At 44.0% G+C, this 23,650-nt stretch overlaps 1 protein-coding gene across 1 annotated transcript in view; it reads left to right on the top strand.

Moving 5' to 3' along the window:
* Positions 1–23,650, top strand: part of BRINP1 (BMP/retinoic acid inducible neural specific 1) — a 147,071-nt gene that overhangs the window by 75,065 nt on the left and 48,356 nt on the right. The window contains exons 3-4 of the mRNA XM_052645262.1: positions 7,205–7,374; positions 10,309–10,414. Coding sequence (XP_052501222.1) covers positions 7,205–7,374; positions 10,309–10,414 — 276 coding nt within the window. The remainder of the gene's footprint in view (positions 1–7,204; positions 7,375–10,308; positions 10,415–23,650) is intronic.

The following is a 23,650-nucleotide window of genomic DNA, read 5'->3' as shown; positions in this document are numbered from 1 at the left end:
ATTGGTGACAAAATTAAAATTTTAACTTAGGGCTTTCTGTCCACAAAGCTTGCATTATTTTTTGACCCAACATCTGTCATCTCTAACCAGTTCACTGACCTGCCAACCCATCCAATCCAACAATCAATCAGCCAGCACGTATGGGTTAACTGATGAATGTTAAGTCATGTCATATAAATTCTGCTCTATCATAAAATGAAAATGAAATCACTTCTACATTGAGTGTGGCATTAACATGTACTCTTTTCCTTAGACTTCCCCCACCTCCCATTTCACTTGAAAAAAAAAAGAAAAACAGTTACTGAGATCAATGCCGCTCTTCCATTAGAAACTGTGTTTTGTCCAAGTCCCCGAAAGTCCCAAATAACGACTTTTCTTTTGCAGTGAAATATATTTTTAATTTCTCCAAGGCGAGGTGGTGAATTATTCACAGAGCCTTGTTCCTCTCCTGTTTTTACAGCACAACATTTTAAAATATGCAGAGCACTGGATTGAGTTCCAGTGTTGGACAGCAAGCCCTTAAATGCTTCCTCCATCCTCAGCTGGTGGAGCGGGGAGCGGGGAGGCGGGAGGATTTCCTGTTGATGGACACAGCATCAGCAGCCACGTGAGGTCCTTCTCGCATTGTCACTTCATTCATTCATTCATGGAAAAGTCTTTCTTAAGAGTGTCCTCATGCGACGGCAGAGAAGAGAGCCGTAGATCGTAGGGTCTAGAAGGGTGGGTTCTGGCGTTTGATTGCCTGGTTCTCACCAGTTTTGTGTCAGCTTGACGGCTTACTCGATATTCCCAGCCTTGGTCTCCTCTTGTGTAAACAGAAATAATACTAGTGTTCGTGCATACTTTGAGGATTATGGACAATGAGGCACTGATAGTGCTTGTTTCGGTGTTTGGCACCTAACAAACCATGGCCGTTGTTGTTCTTGCGATCATTGTTATTTTGGGGGGGTTCCCCTGGTGACTCAGCAGTTAAGAACCCACCTGCCAACGCAGGAGATGCAGGAGGTGTGGGTTCCATCCCTGGGTTGGAAAGATCCAACCAGGCGGGCATGGCCACCCACTCCAGCTTTCTTGCTGGGAGAGTCACACAGACAGAGGAGCCTGGTGGGCTGCGGTCCATGGGGTCTCAGAGAATCAGACAGGCCTGAGACGGAGCACAGCACAGAGTGTTACTGTTTAGCGAGACTCACACACTGGGGACTCAGGACTACAGCCCCTTCCTCCCACTCACTAGGTGAAAGGCAGATGCAGAGAAATTCACTTTCTTGTCTGGCTCTCCATTTTTCCATATAAATATAAGGAAGTGCAAGAGAATCGTATTCACTGTAATTTTTCCTAAGGAGAACACCGTATTCATTTAGGAGAACTGCTTTGGTGAGCTGTTTGAGGTGTCAGCTGAGCTCCTGAGGGCATACTCAAACGACAAAAGCTGATCCTTAAACTGTCACCTACGGGACAAGTAGATGCGTTTAGACACGAGGAAGGAGAGGGAGTGAGGAGGAGGAGGCACAGTCGGCGGGAGGGCTGACATCTAAGATGTTTCTCTGGGATCCTCACTTTTGGGGCAGCGTCTGTTCAACTCATAAAATACTTGATGTGAGTGCCTTTTATGGACAGTGGTGAAGTGAAACATTGGGGTCTGGAATGACACAGTTAATACAGGCATGGTCATTCCCCTTGGTTCCTCTGAAGCTTATATTTTAGACCAAAGGGAACACCTTGCAGGCTGGGTGTCTGTGTGATACATATAGCTAAGCTTGTACACGTGCGTGGGAGCTTGCATGCTTGCACAGATGCCTGCTAATACTTTCATGAAAGTTCATCTATATATGAACATACATACATATGCATTGCACACATGCATATGCCTGGAACCAGTGAATATGGTTGCAGTGTATACATATATGTGTACATGTGAGCTTTCACATGTACGTGAATGTATGCATATTGCAGGGATGTCTGTTGAATGTGTGAAAGCCTATGGTTTTGTGCTTGTGTAAATGTGTGTGTGTGTGTATACTCATTACCCACCCTGTATTTTGGGAGGGCTCCCCTTGGCTAAGAGGAAGGCTGTGAACTAAGTCACTGGGAAAAGGCTGAGGAAAGGCTTTTCAGAAGGAAAGGCTGAGGGATACCCCAGAGACCTGAAGTCCAGACATGCCCTTCCCTTTTCTGGGCACAGTGTCCCCTAGTGGCTCAAAAGGCTAGATGATGGATTCCCCCCTCATCGCCCATCCTCTGCATGTCCCACTTTGTCCTCCCCCCAAAAGAAATGCTGCAGAGAGTGAGACAAAACCCCCAGAGGACAGAAAGACTGAGGAAAGGTCTATGAGGGGTGAAGAGGCAATTTGCAGGAATGCCCAAACGGGAAAGCAACTCTAAACAGAATGTTCTCTTAATAAACAAGAAATTAAGTCTTAATAATGCAGCAAGAAGCCCATTAACCCCTCTTGATCTAAGGTTTGCTTCTTCCAGTTCTCAGTCCTGAGGGACCTGGGCTATTTCGCCTTCTCTTTCACAGGCCCCTTAGAGAGCCTGAGCTGACACGTGTAATATTTACTTCCTCTGCCTCCTGGCTCTAACTTCTAGCTTATATTGACTTATTTAATCATTTCCTTCTCCATTCATCTATCTGTTCATCTATCCATTTAATCATCTATCTCCCCATCCATACATCCATCTACCCATCAAATGGTAACTGAACTTTGGCTCTTCATTTGACCTGGGAGGAGCACTGGGAACATTACAAAAAAGAATCAGATAGAGTCCTTCTTGCCTCAGGCCACTACTCACCCTCTGGAACTCAACATCTAATTGTTGAGTATACAGTCATCATTAAGCCAAGTCTGTTCAGGTTGCTGCAGATCCAAAGGATGGACGGTCATGTTCTCCTGTATAACTGGCAAAGGCTTCATGGGAAGGTGCAGATATGAGTTTCTTATCCTGAACTCCGCTTAAATCTAGGCATGGGGAACCCAGAGATTAATTTTAATGATCCTAAATCTTCTCACTGGGAGATTTCAGTCTAGTAGTTAAGGAAGATATGTCATTCAACAAACACTGTAGAGCCGGGCCACTTCTGTATTTATCCCTTCATCCACACATAAAATGCTGATCATTTCTTAAGCACATAATATATGATTGTGCTAGGCAACGACAACGAAGTGATGAAAGGCTCTTATATCCTCGTTGACTTCACAGAGCTTCTTCTCTAGTAAAAGAGACAGGCTGTTCAACAAGCAATCACCAGGAAGTGTAGCAGGTAACAAACTGCAGAAATAAAAGGGGGCCGTGCATGAACGCATGTGGTTAGCGTTCTTACTTCAGCCTAAGTAAACAGTTGGTGACTCACGGGAGGCTTCCCAGAGGCGGTGTTGCGTTTGGTGCCACCTGAGCGGTGAGTAGAAGTCAGCCAGGAGGAACAGCAGAGCCCCAAGCATGAGAGGAAAAAGGACACATTTGTGTAGGGCCGAGCATAGCTGGAGTGACAGCAGACGCAGCTGGGGGCGATCAGGTCACCAGTGGCTTGGGTCCCACAGTACCGATGGGGATGCAGGCACCCCTCTTCCAGGCTGCATCCCACCCCATGCAGCTGTACCTTCACCCTTCACCTGGCCTATGTTTTGAAGTGATTCCTGCGTGTGTCTGTCTCCCTAGACCAGTGTCGTCCAATCAAAATATGACATCAGCCGCTAGTGTGAGTCACATGTGCCATTTACAACTTTCCAACCACATTTTTAAAAGTGAAAAGAAAAAGGGGAGAATCAATTTAACCATATATTTTATCTCACATAATATATCCAGAATATTATTTCAACATGTAATGAAAAACTGTTATTGATATTTTTATTTCTTTTTTTCCTGTTAGTCTGTTTTTATTTTGTAATTGAAGTATAGTCGATTTACAATATTGTGTTACTTTTAGATGTACAGCGGAGTGATTCAGTTGTGTATTTTTTTCCAGATTCTTTTCCATTATAAGTTACTACAAGATACTGAATATTGTTCCCTGCATTATATAGTAAATCCTTGTTGCTTGCCGTTTATGTATAGTAATTTGGACCTGTTAATTGCACACTCCTAATTTATCCATCCTACCCTCTTCCCTTTGGTAACCATAAGTTTGTTTTCTGTGTCTGTGAATCTGGTTTGTACATAAGCTCATTTGTATCACTTTTTAGAACCTGCATATAAGTGACATCATGTGATATTTGTCTCTCTCTCTTACTTCGCTTAGTATAATCATCTCCAGGTCCATCCACGTTGTAGTAAGTGGCACGGTTTCATTCTCTTTTATGACTGGGTAATATTCCATGGCACCTATGTAACACGTCTTCATAAGACAAGCATCTGTTGATGAGTGTTGAGTTGTCTCCTTGCCTTGGCTGTTGTGAATAGTGCTGCTATGAACGCGGGTACATGGATCTTTCCAAATTAGAGATTTCTCTGGATATGTGCCCAGGATTGTGATTGCTGGATCACATTTTCAGTTTTTTAAGGAGCCTCCATACCATTTTCCATAATGGCTGCACCAGTTTACATTCCCACTGACAGTAGAGGAAGGTTCCATTTTCTCCACACCCTTTCCAGCCTTTGTTGTTAATGAGATATTTTAGTTTGCTTTTTTTTTTTTACATTGGCCAGTTCTTGGGATTCCACTGTGTAGTTTATAGGCACAGTGCATCTCAGTTTGGAATGACCGGATTTCAGATGCCCAGCAACCACATTTGGCCAATGGCTCCTATACTGGGCAGCACGCTCATTCACTGGGTGACTCTAAGGATGGGGGCGCTGTCTTATTCACCTGTCACTGTTGCCTGGCGGAGTGCTCAGAACACACGGAATACAGTGCATACATGCGAGCTAAACAGAATGAACGCCCTGGAGAGCGGTAAAGCGAGGTGATGACAGCTGTCTTGCAGGGGAGGGTGTCGCCGGGAAAGCCGCACCAGGAAGGTGATAACGGAGCAGGTTCTGAAGCGTATACAGGAGAGACCAGGCCACGGACACAGGGCAGTAAGAGGAGGCAACACTAGAATAGAGCTCAGAAAGCTGGACAGGATTTCAGGAGCCAGACATGCCAAGGGAGGAAATCACGGCATTCCAAGCAGAAAATAAAGAAAGAAATAAAAATGGAGTCTGAGGAAAGACCGGGAGAAAAATGGGCAAGAATAGAGCACGGAGGCAGAATGAATGGTTTGGCTGAAAGACAGACTGTAGGCTCCACCGGGAGCACTCCGAACCACGAGGAAACCACGCTCTAAACGCAGTCATGGCGGGGCCAAGGTGGAGGGATCAACGTGTGTCAGGACCGTGTCTGCCTCCTAGGATAACAGCTGTTCTTCCCAAAGTAGTTGTTTCGTGTGTGTGTGTGTGTGTGTGTGTGTGTGTGTGTGTGTGTGTGTTTTAACCTTCCCTTTAACTCAAAAAAATCATCAGCATTCTAAAGAAATTTCAGTTATCTTAGATATCAGCCTTTTGTCCTCAGAAAGTTATCGGTAACATTTATTCTCTGACGACTCTATTGTATTGGGTTGAGGAAAAGTAAGGATAAGTCTTATATGATTGATAATGTGCAGTATTGAACAATGGCAGAACTCATTCTGGACCAGGCAGAGCTCAGGTACTTCATGTCATTAACATATTTAACGCTATGACAACCTAGGAGGCAAACACAGTTACTGCTTCCAATATCACGCACGGAGAGCCTGCAGTGCCGAGAGATTAGGCAACTGGCTCCTGTAGCTAGTTCAAATCCAGGCAGCCTAGTTCTAGAATCAACGGTTCTGCTACTATTCCGAATGATTTTGGTTGCTACAACAAACAGATACTAATGTAAAGACTTTGTATGTATTAATTAATTTATTCTTAATTACTCCATGGGATAGGTGCTATTCTTCTTCTAATCTTATTCGTGAATAAGCTGAGAAACAGAGAGGTTAACGAATGTCCCCACGTTCGCAGTTAGTTGAGAGTGAAACCAGAGGGGCAAGAATCAGATCTGTTTAGGTGGAGCTTCCCTTCTGAAGTTCTGATGAAGCATCCTGTTATCCAAAATAAAATCCACCATAAACTCGTACTGTTAGTAACACATGCATTTATTTCTAAGGAAAATTTCATGGAGTAAATTAGGTAAGGTTTTCTCTCTCTATCTCTTCTACACTATGCCTAACTTTCTTGCCGTCTCCCCTCTCCTCCAAAATGTAGCTTAAGAAATATTTATGGAATAAATAAAAAAAAGTGGATGGATTAACTGCTTACTATTAATATATCCCAAGCACCAGACTTTGGACAAAGGATTATGTTACATGCATGCTCAGTCCCTCAGTTGTGTCCATCTCTTTGCGAACCCTCTGTCTATGGAATTCTCCAGGCAAGAATACTGGAGTGGGTAGCCATTTCCTCCTTTGGGGGATCTTTCTGACCCAAGGATTGACCCCAGTCTCCTAGAGCAGTGACTGATATAGACAGCGGGCTTCCCCAGTGGCTTGGTGGTAAAAAGTCCATCTGCAATGTAGGAGACCAAGCTTCGAGTCCTGAGTCGGGAAGATCCCCTGGAGAAGGAAATGGCAACCCACTTCAGTATTCTTGCCTGGGAAATCCCATGGACAGAGGAGCCTGGCAGGCTGCAGTCTGTGAGGCTGCAAAAGAGTCAGACATGACTTAGCAATTAAACCACAACAACAATAATACAGACAGTATCTGCTTTCACAGGACTGACAGTTTAGCTCTTCCTCTCTCCGCAGACACATAGTTACTCCGATTTCTTTATCTGTATTTGTGTCTAAACTACGCCTTATCTCTCTCTCCCCCATCTCTCGCTCTCTCTGTCCATCCGTCTATCTGGGAAGGGGTAGCAGAAGGAGAAAGAGAGGGAGGAAGGGAGGAAGCAAGGAGGGGAGAGAGGGGAGAAACGAGAGGAGGACTAAGAGGAACTGGATGGTAAGAAGGAACCAGAGGAGGCGGAGAAAGGAGCGGGAAGGGATCAGCTGAGTTTGTTTTCACAATTCCCCTCCTGTTGAAGTTTTGTGCTCACCACCGCTTCTGGACTGTCTTGCTTGCATTGTGCTCTTGATTTTCAGAAGCAGTAGGAAATCTGGGCAAAATTAGAGGTCCAAAGCTATGGTCTGCTTCGAAGCCCTGAAGCCTCTCTACCCCTCATGGAGTTCAACGGCCTGCCTGACTTCTCTACTTTTCCCTGCAGGGGAGGAGGCCTTGACCATGTACATGGACAAAACTCGCCTGGACAGAAAATCAGGGAATGCCACGCAAAGTGTTGAAGCTCTGCACCAGCTTGCCTCATCCTACTTTGTTGACCGTGACGGCACCATGAGGAGGCTCCATGAGATCCAGATATCAACGGGAGCAATCAAGGTACAGCTTGAGGGTGGCAGGTTCTTAAGACAGCAGCATTGCACTAAAGTGGTCTGAGTCAATGGGCAAATGAAATCCCTAGCTTCCTTACTTCCTAAGGAGCTAACAGTGCCCTTGGCCAGCCACTCTGACTGAGGTTGTCCAATGCCCTATAATACCCTGAGCACTGTCATTAAGACCACATGTCCTGATTTCCTGGGGCAGCCCTGGCTGTGGTCATGAGGCATAATTATCCATAGTACTCTCTTTCACTCTTCAAGTTCTATGTAAGTGATTTCCAGGCGCCCTTTATAGGTGAAGAAACTGAGGCTACACTGGGTAATTCATTTTTACAAGGTCATGGAGTTCACAGAAGTCAGATTATGCCCAGGCCAGTAATTGGCTAACATCTGTGTTTTTCATCTCCCTCTCCCCATTTTACAGATGTGAACACTGAGGTCCAAAAGTTGAAGACTTTTGCTCAGGGTTACACAGCTAGCCAGTTCAGTAACAGGGATTAGAACTCTACTCTCTAGACCAGGGTCAGGAATATTTTTTGTCAAGAGCCAATAATAAATATTTCAAGATATGACCCCTGTTGCTACAACTCACCTATGCTGCCGTAGAACAAAATCAGCCATAGACAAATGTATAAAAAAAATGATCGTAGCCGGTTCCAGTAAAAATGTACTTATAAAAACAGCCAGCCTGTCATGCTCATCTACCCAGTGCTGTAGACCCTTCCAAGATGATGGGAAAGCTCTGAATGTGTGCTGTCCAAGACAGGAGCCACTAGACATATGGGGTTATGGAGCTCATGACGTGTGGCTGCTTACAAACTTTATTATTTGCAAGGTTTTTTTAAAAATTTATTTAAATTTAAATAGCCATATTGGAAAGAGCAGCTGTAAAGTTTCAGCTCACTGCCTTAGAGCATAGGTACTTAAATACTTCACTTTCAATATAAGAAATTCAAGGATTACCTTTATAAAAAGAATTGAAGGAGGGCATTTTTGATAAAAAGGATTAGTTCTTTGAAGGGTTTCAGTGAAGACTTTTTAGCATCTCAAGTTCTCTTAAACCAGATTATACCTGCATTTTTTACCTCTCATTCTTCAGTCTGGTTTCTTCTGAATAAAATGCAGACTTAGGTTGCTGTTGTTGTTAGTCTTCTATCAAGACATTAAAAGGTGCCTCTGAAGATGGTGTGCGTGTGAAGGGTTGGGGGGTGGCAGGGGAGTGTTGGTAGGAGTCAGGCAGATGAGTCAGAAATTGACCAAGGGAAGAGAAGAAACGTGGGCGGGAGAGCCTTGCTGAGGAGGGAGAGAAATAAATCAGATCGACAAACAAAGAGCCGGCTTATCCGAGAAGAATCGCCTGTATCGGGGGGATTATGTTGTTAGGGAACTCGGCACGGAGAGCTGGAGCTTTATGAAGCCATCGGAGTCAGAGTAGCCAAGCAAAGGCCTGGTTTTCATTATCACCAAATGGTTCCCTCCCCCTGGGATGGGACTCAGAATTGAGATATTGAAGCTCTGTCGGGAGATAATCCTCTCTTGTGCATCCTGGAGGTGCAGTCTGCCTCTTTAGGAGGAGTTTCTCAGAGAAATGAGACAGAGGCCGCTCAAGAAACCATTCTTGCAACAGCTCCACCCTCGACATTCAATCTGGGACTCAGGTTTTTCTAGCCATTTCTTGAGGCTACTTCAAGACCTCGCTGGTTAGAATGGGCCTCCCTGCCAGCTTTGTCTAAGACGAGCAGCCGACCAGGTGGGGAAGTTTTGCCAGTCGTTTCCTCTTCCTGAGTATCTCTATAGCAAGATGAATTGATGGTTTTGAATGTCTTTCAACAATAACCATGCTATTATTCTATACACAAAAAAGAATAAATTACTTTTTAAAAGCAAAGCCTAATAACCTTCCATTTATGTACTGTTTCCTAAGTGCTGAACACTTCAAAAACATGATCCCTTTACTGTTAGGGTCGATATTGTAGAGATAGGGAAATTGAGGCTTATACAGGGGAGTTACTGACCCAAAGCTCTACTGCTGGACAGAGGCGGAGCTGGCATTCTTAGAATCCTCCTTCTCTATAGCAGTCAGAGCTGTGTCTTAGCAGCTGGATGCAAACCCCAAAACAAGCCCACCAACGATTGTGTGAAATAACAGAAAGTAAAGACCGAAGAGATGAAGAAGTCACTTTACATACTAACCCATTCATAGTTCAAGGTTATCTTTTAGAATAGCTGTTCGCGCAGTTGTCCACCACCTCAGTTATTCTCAGACAGTGTTTTAGAAACACACCACCAGAGGACAGGGGCGTTCATTCTGCAGTGGAGCTGATTGTGCTCTTTGCTAATTTTTATGTGAAAATGGGAATGAGTGTATTGTTCTTGCCTAATGACAATGCATACGTACTCATCGATAATACACATTGCAATTCATAAGGCTCTTGGTAATGAGATGTCTATTATCGAACATACACCACGTGTCAGGCACTTCCGCCCATCAGGTTTAGTCTCACAACCTTCATGGGAAGGATTTATTAGCTTCAGGCTCCAGGAGCCTAGAGAAGTGCCTGCCTGTGGTCCCACAGCAAATCAATGGCCCAGCCAGGATTTAACACTGACCCTCCTATTTCCAGAGCCCATGGTTTCAAAATACACTGTAGTGTTTCCACTTGTTATCAGTTCATATAATTCAGTGGCTCGGTGACATGAGAACCAAGGATAGAACCTGGGCGTTCTGGCTCCCGTCTGTGCTAGACTGCCCTGCTACCCTGGCCGCTTGGCGCCAGTCAGCCCTGGTCCTCGGCACAGGCAAGGGCCTCGGGGAGTGGCCACAGGCGCAGTGAGACTCTCCTGGCTGCTGCTTCGCTGCTAGGGGCCAACTCTGCAGGACCTGTCTCAGCCAAGGGCATCTGTCTCACACCTGTCGCCCTCACTGTCCACTCAGGTCACAGAGACGCGCACTGGGCCCCTGGGCTGCAACAGCTATGACAATCTGGACTCTGTGAGTTCCGTCCTTCTGCAGAGCACCGAGAGCAAACTGCACCTTCAAGGTAGGATGTCAGTGGAAGTGATGGGAGCTGAGACGGGGAGGAGGGAGCAGCCTGCGGGAGGAGGGATGGGAGAGTATCAGGAGGCCAGAAGGGAGGGAGAAAGGAGAAGAAGATGAAAGGCAGAGAGAAACCAATGAAAGCTAAAAATATGGAAATCAAGACAGTTATGATTTGATGTCTTTTTTAAAATTTTAACATATATGGGACATTAAATTCATGGTTATTAATTAGTTTTCAGAGATAAAGTATGGAAATGTGAGCTTTATCTGATTATTTTGATGAAAATGTCTAAACAGTGTTATTTATAGATGTTCCAGATCTAATATATATTAAAGTTTCATATCATAGCATCTGAATTTCCCATATTATTGTGTTTGATTCTCAATGTATTTTGGCAGATGTTATTTGAATTCAAAAAACTATAGGGCACTTTATAGAATTTGGGGTTCCGTGTAATCTTTCTCCTTCTTTGTTAATCATTTGCGGTTTTTAGTACATTCATACATATATATGTGTTTGTGTAGGTGTGTGTGCTTTTAGCAGAGTTTGCAAATGAGAACATTCAGTGCTGGCTAAAACAGAGCAAGACAAACACTCTTAGGCATTGCTAGTAAAATTGCAATAATTCCAAGGATTAGTTTGTTGAAGTATATATTTGTATTTATTATCTATTGTATGTGAAGTCGATATATACTCAAGACCTTGAAGGAAACATGTTTTAACACAGTCATTTTATCCTGATTAATTCATCATGAAGAGAAGTTGTAGGGGGGGAAATGATAAGACTTTTAAGTATAGATAGTGCTGTTTTAAAAAGCATAATTTATAATAGCAAAGAAAGAAACAATGTAAAGATCTCAATTTTCTAATTCATTTAGGAGACTAAATGAATTATGTAGCATCCATACCACATAATATTAGGCAGGTGCTAAAATGTTATTTGTAAAGAATTTTCAACTACAAAATGATTTGGTATGATGTTAATTAAAAATGGATGATTTTGGTTGAAGGAATGGTATGAGCTTAATGTAAAAGGATAAGGAAAAATAAAATGCAAGAAATTATGCCGAGATGTTAAGAGGTTACTTCTGGATGATTAGGTTAGAGGTGATTTATTTTAGGCTTCCAATTCCTTTTCTAACTTTTCCACAATGATCATGTATTAACTTTATAGTCAGAAAAAAATGGCATATACTTTGACTTTGAGCGAGCTAAGAATGTGACCTTCTAGAAAGGTATATGATAAAGGTGATTCTGAATGTCAGTAGGAGGAAAGTTGGGTTTAGATTGGCAGATCGAGCTAAGCAGAGCCTAATATGACTTTTATATTCTGGTTCCTTGGCAACTCTTTGATTCATGCTCCTGTTAATAGAAGATGGTTGGAAAGCGGTACGGGGTAAGCTTGGCAGTGTCACTTGGGAGCAGTGAATGAAAATCCATCAGGGAAATTCAGGTCAAGAGAACAGTCTAGTGTTAAAAGCCGAGAAAACAAAACCTCAAATACATGAAGAATAATTCTATCCCTCTTTATTAGAGAAAAGAGTAGACAGATGGGTTTGGTCATGCCTGATAAGAAATGAGTAAGAAAGGCCGACCAACTTTGGGGGTGCTAAGATTTCCACCGTTAGTTCCCGAGATGCCTATAGTGAACTTGCGGAGTGAGAGCAGGGTTTGAATACAGGAAGTGTGGCTCCGACCTGTGTCTGATCACCCTGCTGTGCACGAAGGAGGTAGAGAGACCTGTAGTTATATCTGAAGTAAATTTAGACAGGATGAGCAAGATGGTGCTAGGAAGTTATTAAGATCTTAGGGATATTTAGAAACTGATTTACCTTGAAGCTACGGAAGTTTAAGATCCAGGGCTCTCTGGCCTTCTAAGTCCCTAACTTTTCTCATTCTAAATATTCACATTCCCATGTGATTTTGAATTCCTTTCCTCAGTAGGCACCAGTAGCATAAGCCTCAGTCCTCCAAAACCCAGCTCTGCCATTGGTTCCAGTATTTGTTGCTCAGTCACTAAGCACTTAAATGAAGTGAGCATTAATTTGAGAGTACTAGGAACCATGAAAGGGTTTTAAAAAACAAAATAGCAGGAAGAGATTAATGTTTTGGAAGATCGATCTGGCTATTGTGTGGTCAGTTGATTAAAAAGAGTAGATTAGAGGTTGGTGACCAGTTAGTTAGGGACTGCTGCAGTATTCAAGAAGAAATGTCACAAATTTAGGAAGGAGCAGTTGAGATGGAGTGAAATAGACCAATTTCGGAGTTACTTAGGAGGCATCCTGACGAGGATTTAGTGAAAAGAACATGAAAGATTTAGATATTTGAGTGACTGGAGTGAGAAGATAAGATAGAGCTGATGGACAGGAAAATACATATGATGCAAGGTAGTGTATAATATAATAGAGATAGTAAAAGTAATGCACATTATTATGGAGATTCAGGAAAATAAAAAGGTAATTCGTTCTATCTGTCTAGGTAGAGGAGTCATAGAAAGGAGAAAAATATTCTCCTGGTGGAGAGTAGAACAGAGAAGCGTCTGACTGTAAGACAGAAGAGTATCTCTTGATTTAGAGGTAGGCTGATATTTATACTTGGACTGCAAGATCTAACCAGTCCATCCTAAAGGAGACCAGTCCTGGGTGTTCATTGGAAGGACTGATGCTAAAGCTGAAACTCCAATACTTTGGCCACCAAAGACCCTGATGCTGGGAGGGATTGGGGGCAGGAGGAGAAGGGGACGACAGAGGATGAGATGGCTGGATGGCATCACCGACTTGATGCACATGAGTTTGGGTGAACTCTGGGAGTTGGTGATGGACAGGGAGGCCTGGCGTGCTGCAATTCATGGGGTGGCAAAGAGTCGGACACGACTGAACTGAACTGAACTGATATTTATTCAGTAGCATACAGAAAGCAGTGAGTGAAACAAAAAGGTTGATAAATTGGACTACATTAAAATTAATTTCTGTTCATCAGAAGGTGCCATTCATAGAATGAAAATTCAAGTTACAGAGTGGAAGGCAATATCAATGATAAATGTATCTGACCCAGGACTGATGTGTAAAATATGGACACCCCAGGATCAAACCTGGGCCTCCTGCCTTGTAGGCAGAGCTACCAAGGAAGCATGCAAAATCTGTAAACAACCTCTGAAACCAGTAAGTGAAAGGCAGACAGTCCAGGGAGACAGGAAGAGGGATGAAAAGACACGAACAGGCACTCCAGAAACAAGAATATCAAAATGGCAAACAGATATTTGAAAAAGTGAATAACTTTACTTGTCCTCAGAAAATGTAGATTGAAACAGTCCAGTGTCATAACACAGCAGTCAGTCTGGCTCAGTTGGAAAACACTGACGATACCTAGGAGTGATGACGTGGAACAGTGGGTGTGTACATGCATTGCTTCCAGAAGAATACATTTTCCAAATTACTTTGGAAAGCTCTTCTTGGCAGCTTCCACTAAGAACTCAATATGCCTTGACCCCATGACCCAACAGTTACAACTCCTAGGAATATGCCCAAGAGAATTATTACATATGTTCACCAAAAATCATGAGTGTTCATGAGTTTTGTTCAAAAGAGTCTCCTAAATGGAAATAGCCCCCAAATCCCCATCAACAAGAAAATGGATAATTTGTCATACAGTCACATGACAGGCTACAGTACAGAAATGAGAAAGAATAAACCCCCATTCGTATTTTATTTTTGCTGCTCTGGGTCTTCATCTCAGCGTCCGGGCTTTCTTTAGTGGTGGAATGCGGGCCCAGTCGCTGTAACGCATGGGCTTAGTTGCCCCGCAACATCGGAGACCTTAGTTCCCCCACCAGGGATGGAACCCATGTTCCACGCGTTGAAAGACAGATTCTTAAGCACTGCACCACTGGAGGGGTCCCTAAACTACTGTTCTATGCAGCAGTATGGAAGAAGCTCATGAATGTAACACTGAATACAAGAGAGACTTCCCTGGTGGTCCACTGGTTAAGAATCTGCAGGCGACGCCGATTTAATCCCTGGTCGGGGAACTAAAATCCTACGTGTCGCAGATCAACTAAGCCCTAGTCCACAACTAGAGAGAAGCTCACGCTCCCTAAGGAAAGAGCCCAGGTGCCACGAGCAAGACCCGAAAGAATAAGTATTATAAAAAGAAACACAGAATTAAAGAAGCCAGACAGGAAAGAGGAGATGCTGTTATGATTCTGCTCTTTCCACCAGTCAGAAACAGTCAGACACACACACTGTTTCAGGATTCCTTTGCAGAGGAGGAACAGGGGAGTGATGGGAAAGAGATGAGAGAGGTTTCTGGAGGTCTTGGTGAGGTTTTGATCACGATGGCACACACGGATGTGTTTACTTTGTGAAGATTGATACAGCTGTACATGCATGACTTATATGTGTACATTTCTGTGTATACAATATGCAGCTATTACGCTTTTTATTTAATAATGTGCTCTATTTTGACATCCTCTGCAAAAAGCAAACGTAAATAGAATGGAGACAGACCAGAGCAGCAGGTGGTCCAGCCCAGCCTAAGGGGGCCGCATGGACTCGCGGGTTGAAGAACCAGAAATAACAGACGCTGCTTATTAAGCACGTTCTTGTGTGCCAGGAGCTGTGTTAATTTATTTTTACTATACTTACATTTATGTGTTTCTTTTTATTTAACTTGTATTTGTTTTAGATAATGGGATTTCTTGCATTTTTAATGCTCATAGCATTTATAAGGGAAGCATAGATAAATACCATTCCCAGTTTGTAGATGAGGAGACTGGGGCCGAAGAGAGGTTTCTTAATAAGCCACTGAGCTGGGATTTTAACCCCAACGGCCTGACTTTAGGGTTTCTCCCTCTTAAAATGGGTGGCTCCATATTCCTCTCGTCCCTCCTGATGCCTCTGCATGAGGGTTGGGGGCAGATTCTGCAGGTTTATTAGGGTAGCTGGAGGATTATACAAATGGCACTCGAATGACCTTCACTTTGTGCTGTTTCATAAAAGGTTCACAGAACTAGGCAAAGGTGGAGAGAAATAGAAAAATTAAAAAAAAAAAAAAGGAAGTTTGGAGATGGAGACTCGAAATGAGAAAGAATCATGGAAATGAACAGAGGCTATTAGTAGTCAAAGCAGCAACCACCGAGCTACTTGTAATAATGCTAATGGCATAATGATAACTTCTCATTTTTATCCTTCTCTCTCCAAGAAGCCCATTGAGTGTTTCACCGACATTGTCGTGTAATTGAATTGAGTATCCATCTGGTGAGATGAATGTACAGAGAACAGACCTCTGCCTCCATAGCTCACTGACGTGGAAAGGGATGCAGAAAAAATAGTTTGCTGAAATCAAGGGATAATTCAGAAATGTATTCATTCACACATTCCCTTACTCATTTAGTAATATTTATTGGATGTCAGCTATACATCAGACATTGTTTTAAGAACAGGATATAGAGCCCTGAATGAGCTAACTCTCAGTCATTTTGGAGTTTACATTGAGTGTGAGGATGTTGGGCGAGCAGACATTAAACAAGTAAACACAGAAATGTATTTTCTTTACAGTCAGAGAGATAGAGAGGGAATAGGTCACCTAGAAATTTGTAGACCATGGAACAGGCTTTAGATTTTACTCTGAAGGAAATGAGAAGCCATTGCAAATACGGGCGGTGGAATAACTGGACCTGACTTCCATTTTACATGAATTACTGTGACTGTTCTGTAGAAGAGGCTTGTCGAGGGCAAGATCACATACAAGGAACCCAGCTAGAAGGCCATCATATTTATTAAGGTGAGAGAAAAATGACAGCCTGGGCCACGGATAGTGACTGTGAGGGTTGTAAGAAGTGGCTGAATTATGGCTATACTTTTAATTCAAGTACTGCTGACATTCTTTGTCAGTGGACTGAGGAAACACTTATGAGAGAAAGAAACAGAGGATGTTCCCAGAGTTTTGCCTGAGCTGCAGTGGTCGGGCTCCCTTCCTGCTATGGCGAATACTGTGGAAGGGATCTGTCTTGATGGGCCGTGAGGAATTGGGTTTGAACCCAGGTTTGAGAAGTCTGTTATGTCTACGTTGAGTGGACATTTGGAAAGTCAGGGAAGATGACAGTGATGTAAATTAGCATAGGGATGATATCTAATGATGTGAGGTTGGGTAAGATCACCTTGAGAGAGAGTATAGATAGAGAAAAGAAGGAGCCCAGTGATTGAGCCATGGGGAATTTAATATTTATAAGTTGGGATAATGGCATCATAATGAGGAACAAGAAAAGGAAGCTAAGAACTGGCTGAGGAGCAGAGTGGAGGCAGTGATGGGAAGAGAGCCAAGAGAAAGTGGCATTCTAGGAATCAGGTGGAGAGGTCATTGTCAATTGTGCGAATGGCTGCTGATGGGATGGGTAAGATGGATATGAGAAGAGAGTAGTGGGGTTAGCGACATGGAAGGCATGGGTGACCCTGAGAACAAAGCCTCAGTAGAGCTATGGGAGTGGAAGCCTGAGTAGACTGACTTCAAGAGAAAATGAGAAGAGAGGAAGTGAGGGCAGGGCTTTAGCAAACACTCCTGAGGAATCTCACCGTAAATGGTACAGTAGCAGAAGGTGATGTGGGGTCCCTGAGTTTTTCTTCTTTTTTAATATAGAAGCAACAAAACTCTGATATGTTGTCGGGGAGTTATCTTCAGAGAGGGAAACCTTGATTCTGTGAGCAAGAGGGATTTTGCTCCACTGAGGTTATGGTTGAGCAGGGAAGAGGGAATAGGATCTCGCATATGACTGGGATTATTTACCTTAGATAAGACCTGCAAGTTCGCACAGGGTAAAGGGAAAAACAATATATGGACCCAAATGTGGGTCTGGTTCACAGTTGTGGTAACAGGGCCAGTTTCTTCAACTTTACTCCTGGTCACTTTTCATTGACCTGTTAAAAAAGATTTTTCAGATTTTCAGTTCAGTTCAGCCACTCAGTCGTGTCCGACTCTATGCGACCCCATGGACTGCAGCACGCCAGGCTTCCCTGTCCATCACCAATTCCTGGAGCTTGCTGAAACTCATGTCCAACGAGTCAGTGATGCCATCCAACCATCTCATCCTCTGTTGTCTCCTTCTCCTCCTGCCTTCAATCTTTCCCAGCATCAACGTCTTTTCCAGTGAATCAGTTCTTCACATCAGGTGGCCAGAGTTTTGGAGTTTCAGCTTCAACATCAGTCCTTCCAATGAATATTCAGGACTGATTTCCTTTAGGAAATCACTTTAAGATCTTAAGATCACTTACTGATCTTGAATTATTTCTCCTCTGCCTCCTCCTTTTTTCTTCCCTCCTTCTTCCTTCTCCTTTCCCTTTCTTTTTCCCCCTGTCTCTTCTTGAAAGCTCAGCTCCTTCCAGAGCAGTCTCCGTCACCTATCACTGATGCCCTTGGAATCTATTCATGGCCTAAATGACGGCTCTTCTCTCGTTCATTGAGTTCAGTCCATCTATCCACGCCCAACACAGATGTCCATCCTCTCATCAGGAATCCTTCCTTCTTTACCTTGTCTTGGCTCACCTCCTCCCATTACCATTTCTCTCTTCCCAGGATCCTTGCAATGATTGTCAAACCAGTTTTCTTGATTCTGATCACTTCTGCTGATCCATCCCCATCTAAGCAGCCAGTATGTTCTTCCTAGCACCAAATCAAATACTGTTACTTCTCTGCTTAAAACCCTTCCGAGTCTCTGAGCTGGGTATAAGGTATAGACCTGGGCGCCATGCTGGTGAGAATCAAAGCCTGTTTTCTTGGCTTTGTCATATTCCACCATCCAGTACATACCCGTATCCTTACTTCAGGCCTGTAGAATTTCTTACAGCTTACTGTAGGCATCTTTTTTGTTGTTGTTTTTATTACTTTGCACCTTTGGACATCATTTCTCCAGTTCCTGGACTTCCGCTTCTCCCTGGAAAGCTCCTCTTCCTGCACCTGCTCAGGTTGTTAGACACCCTGCGCACCTTCTTCTCACTCTCTGTCACGTGATATTATTAATCTGACTGCCTAGTTGGAGTATAAATTCCTTATTGCTAAGGGCCATCTCTGTTTCTAACATGATATGTAGAATCCAGCTCATAAACAGCGTATATACACGGAAGACATGTGTTAAATGAATTTATAGATAATCGAATAATTAAATGAATGAATCACCCAGCCCCTAGTGAGCTCCATTTGCTCTGAATTCTAATGATTCTCATTCCACATCATGCCGGATCCAGTTCAACCTGAAAGGACGATGTCCTGAGGCCTCCTCTGTGCCAGAAGCCTCCCTTCCTGCATGGAGAACATTCTTCAGAGGGCACGTGCCTTTTCGGCAGCTTTGGAGGTTCTACCTTTCAGGCGAGAGCCAGGCCCCTTTACTCTCCCAAATGCCGCCTCTTCCCAGAAGCCTCTTTTAAGACCCCTTGTATGGCATTTTTTTTTTTTTAACTTCATCTTGCAACATGTTCATTTTGTTTAGGTTTTACCTTTCTTATTAAATTTAATCATAGGCTTCTTTAAGGAAGGGATTTTGCCAACTTTGTGTTTCATTATAGTAAATACAGTGCTGTGGCCACTGGGACTCATATCATATCTATTTGCTGAACTGGAAGTTGGTGTAGTATTGGTGTAACAGTGACCGGAGAAGGCGGAGGACCAGGAGGCTGGGGGAAAGGAGAGAAAGAGGAAGGGAAACTGGCGTGGGAAGAAAGGGAGGCAGGGGGGCGAGAGCAGGTGAAGGATGGAGGTGAAGGGTGAGACGGTGAAGGGTGGAGGAGGGTGGGGGAAGGGCAGAGAAGAAAAGGGGAGAGGAGCAGGGGGCTGAAGAAGAGGCAGGCGAGGAGGAGAGGGAGGGGCGAGAGGAGGCGCCGCGGAGAAGGAGCGAGCCCCTTTCCTCGGCCGTTCGCATCATAAACTGAGCAGAGATGATTTTCAAAGCCTCTCGCATCAAGTAGGAGACAGAGAGGGCAGAGCGCGTGGAGCTGTTTAAAAGCAACATTATTTTGAGCTGTTACAGCTTCTCAGGCATCGTGCTTATACCCATGAGCTGATTTATCTCTCCCACCAACTGAGAGCTAGGGATTATGCTCCCCATTACACAGATGAAGAAACTGAGGCCTCCCAAGGTAAAGTCACTTTCCCAAGGCCCCCACCCCCCCAGCTTCTGGCTCCTGGCTGCCTGGGTGCCAGTATAGCTTTTCTCCGGGAGCTTTGAGTCAGCACAGCACCTTCTCCGTGTGGAGAGAATGGGACTAAATCCCTGCGCAGCTGCAGTGGTAGAGGAAGAGAGGAAGGAAGGTGATTCCGTCTTTCTTTCATGAAGCCCCATGGCCCCCGGCGGCCTTGTGACCCCAGCGGGAGCGCCGAGTGATGGCTCCCGGCGCTGGCTCTAGTCAGCAGCTTTGGGCTGAATCCTCATTAAGAATTAGCCTGGGGTCGCAGGCAATGGCTCGTGACTAAGGGCCTTCTTGCTGATTAGCCGGGGTCTAGGAGGCACTGATGGGGATCCGAGTTTCCGCCTTCCCGCGGCTCTGTCTGTAAAAGCCCGTTGAACAAAAGAGCAGCGTCTTCATGACAAATGGGATTGCTGACTTCCACCCAACTGCTTGAGTCCAAATATTGGTTTTCCTTTATGAGCCAAGGAGCAGTGTGTTCTCTGCCTTGTGAGAAAAAGTGGAGTTCCTGTTGGTAAGGAGATTGAAGATACCGATTAAAGACTGGATCCGAACACAAGTAGAATAGGGAGGCACGCATGCGCAGTTGCTCAGTCATGTCCACCTCTTCGTGACTGGGGCCCATCAGGCTCCTGGGTCCGTGGGATTTCCCCAGTAAGAATACTGGAGTGGGTTGCCATTTCCTCCTCTAGAGGATCTTCCCCACCCAGGGATCTATCCTGTGTCTCCTGCACCAGCAGATGAATCCTTTACCACTGAGCCAGCAGAGAGACCCAGAATGGGAGGATCCGAGAGCAAATGTGAAAGTGATAAGTCCTTGAACTAGTTAATCAAGCCTCTGAGCTTCTTCTGGTCTTCTCATCTGCAAAATTAGTCCGACTGATGCTGAAGCTCCAGTACTTTGGCCACCTGATGCGAAGAACTGACTCACTGGAAAATTCCTGATGCTGGGAAAGACTGAAGGCAGGGGAAGAAGGGGACGACAGAGGATGAGATGGTTGGATGGCATCACCGACTTGATGGACAGGAGTTTGAGCAAGCTTCAGGAGTTGGTGATGGATAGGGAACCCTGGTGTGCTGCAGTCCATGGGGTCGCAAAGAGTTGGACACGACTGAACTGAACTGAATCTGCACAAAATGGGAATGAAAATACCCCCGTCTCAGAGCCATGGTTCTGCGTTTATTTGGAAAATATGTAGAAAGTTCAGATGGTAAAAAAAAATCTGCCTGCAATGCGGGAGACCTGAGTTTGATCCCTGGGTTGAGAAGATCCCCTGGAGAAGGAAAGGGCAATCTGCTCCAGTAATATTGCCTGGACAATTCCATGGATGGAGCCTGGCAGGCTGCAGTCCATGGGGTTCACAAAGAGTTGAGACATGACTGAGTGACTTAACACTTAACACATATATGGAAAGCATCTGTCCTAAAACGAAGGCCTCTGCTGCTGCTGCTGCTAAATTGCTTCAGTCGTGTCCAACCCTGTGCGACCCCATAGACAACAGCCCACCAGGCTCCTCCGTCCCTGGGATTCTCCAGGCAAGAACACTGGAGTGGGTTGCCATTTCCTTCTCCAGTGCATGAAAGTAAAAAGTGAAAGTGAAGTCGCTCAGTTGTGTCCGACTCTTAGCGACCCTATGGACTGCAGCCTACCAGGTTCCTCCATCCATGGGATTTTCCAGGCGAGAGTACTGGAGTGGGGTGCCATTGCCTTCTCCGCTAAAACCAAGGGGATTGATATAAAGTAATAGATGATTTCCTGGATAATTCTCGCATGCCAGGAATAGAGTTCATTCTTTTATATCAGTCTATCGTGGAAACCTCAACACAATCCATTTTGCAGTTTTGTGAATTGAGGCTCACAGATGTTAATTAACTGTCTTGTAGTCAGCAGAGCAGGAATTCGAGCCCATGTCCCCTCAGTGGCAGTGCTCTTTAAGTACGTACTACATCGTGTCTCAACCTGAAATTTATATCGTAATCATGGTTTTTATTGGAGCCGGTAGTTCTGTAGCCCTTTCTATGCGCCGATAGGTTCTGCTGTTGACTTTTGAAAGTCTGTGATTTTCCTAAAATTACTTGCCAACTTGTGGATGTGCGTAGGCGTGCCATTTCCATAGCTATTCTCATACTCTCAAAAGAATCCAGAACCATAAAAGATCAAAATGCCCTTTAGAAGAGACGATTGTGAGCGCCTTGCAACATTCCAGGTGTAGACGATGATACAAAGGGCTGCCTCTGACCAGGGGAAACCTGGGATGAAGTGGTGACTCAATACCCAGATCTGCATAGAAAGAGCTAGATATGCTGATGGAGTATTAGCTGTATCGTGTGTGTGTGTGTTAGCTGCTCAGTCGTGTCTGACTCTTTACAGCCATGTGGACTGTAGGCCGCCACACTCCTCTGTCCAAGGAACTCTCCAGGCAAGAACACTGGAGTGGTTGTCATTCCCTTCGCCAAGCTGTGTTGAGGGAAGGCCTGTTAGAGGGTTCATCTGTCGGTGTGTGGTCACGTGAGGCTCTGCCTTTCAGTAAACTTGTGGCCAAGTGTGCAGCGCAGAAATCCTGGACTGATCAGTGATCAATGAGACTGTTTGATCTACTTTGACCACCACGTCCCACTCGATTCCTTGTTGAGCTCATTGATTGTACAGAAATCAGGTATCAGGATGGTCAAAACCTAAATCACCCATAGAAATTAATATATTGACTCTCTTTAAACAAGGTACCTGTTTATTTATTTATTTATTATTTTTATCTTTTGTTCTTACCTGTCAGAATTTATCTTAGGCGGAATTAAGCTCTCCTTTGGCACTGCGAACATAGCACTTTCAATGCATTTCACTGTATCCTGGGTACATTCTACCTTTTGTTATGTGCACGATTGTTCATATTTGCTACTAAATTCCAGTTAAGCTCCCTGGAAGTAGAATCCATATCCTTTTAAATGTACTCATTATTCAGTTTTTACTTACTTGATGTGTGCTGTTACTTATATAGTGTATGCCCAATATATATTTACTGATTTAAATTTATGAACTGTCAAATCAATTTGCTTTGAATCTTAGTATTTTTTTAATTGTGATGAAATATACATGACAAAGTTTAATGTTGTAGGCATTTTAAAGTGCACAGTTCAGTGGCATTAAGCCTATTCACAGTGCTGTGCAACTACCATCCCTTACTGGTTCCAGAACTTTCTAACCATCCCATGTGGAAATTCTGTATGCATTAAACAGGCCTCTCTGTTCTTCACTCCCTCCAGTTCCTGGCAACTACTGATTGCATTTCTGCCTCTATATATTTGCCTGCTCTGAACATTTCATATGATTGAAATCATATAACGTGTGTGTGTGTGTGTGTGTGTGTGTGTGTGTGTCTGGCATCATTCATGTAGCGAAATGTTTTCAGGGCTCATCCATGTTGTGGCATGTAAGAGCACTTCATTCTATGACTGAGTTAGTATTCTACTGTGTGGATATCCATATCCACATTTTGCTTATCTATTCATAGGTTGATGGAATTTAGGGTGTCTCTGCCTTTTGATCAATATTGCTGCTGTGAACAACACGTTCAAGTTTTTATTTGAATACCTGTGTGCAATTCTTTTGAATATATACCTTAAGAGTGGAATTGCTGGATCATACAGCAATTAAATTTTTAAGAAATAAGCCTTGATACAAAAATAAGTTTATTTTGTGGTGGATTGCCTGACTCCATTGTTCTCTTCCCCTGAGAGGATTATTATACACACGAATGCATTGCCATGTCACAGGCAGTGGTTGTCCTCTAGATGTATACACCTCACTTAGTTGACATTGGACTTGGCCATATGACTTGCTTTGGCCAGTGGAATATAATGCATGCTCATTTTAGGAGACACTGCCTGGTTTGGCTTTTACCTTTTCCCTCTGAGAATATATATACCTGAGAGAGGCCACTCCTTCAGCTTTGGTCCGAAGAAGACATCTGACACAGAGCCAAAGCCCAGCCAACATGAAACATGAGCAAGAAAGAAACCTTTTGTGGTTGGAAACCGCTGGGATCTGGGGGCTCTTTGTTATGAAACA

Source organism: Budorcas taxicolor, chromosome 8 (genome assembly GCF_023091745.1).
Source record: "Budorcas taxicolor isolate Tak-1 chromosome 8, Takin1.1, whole genome shotgun sequence".
Lineage (NCBI taxonomy): Eukaryota > Metazoa > Chordata > Mammalia > Artiodactyla > Bovidae > Budorcas > Budorcas taxicolor.
This window is presented reverse-complemented; position numbering and strand designations above follow the sequence as displayed.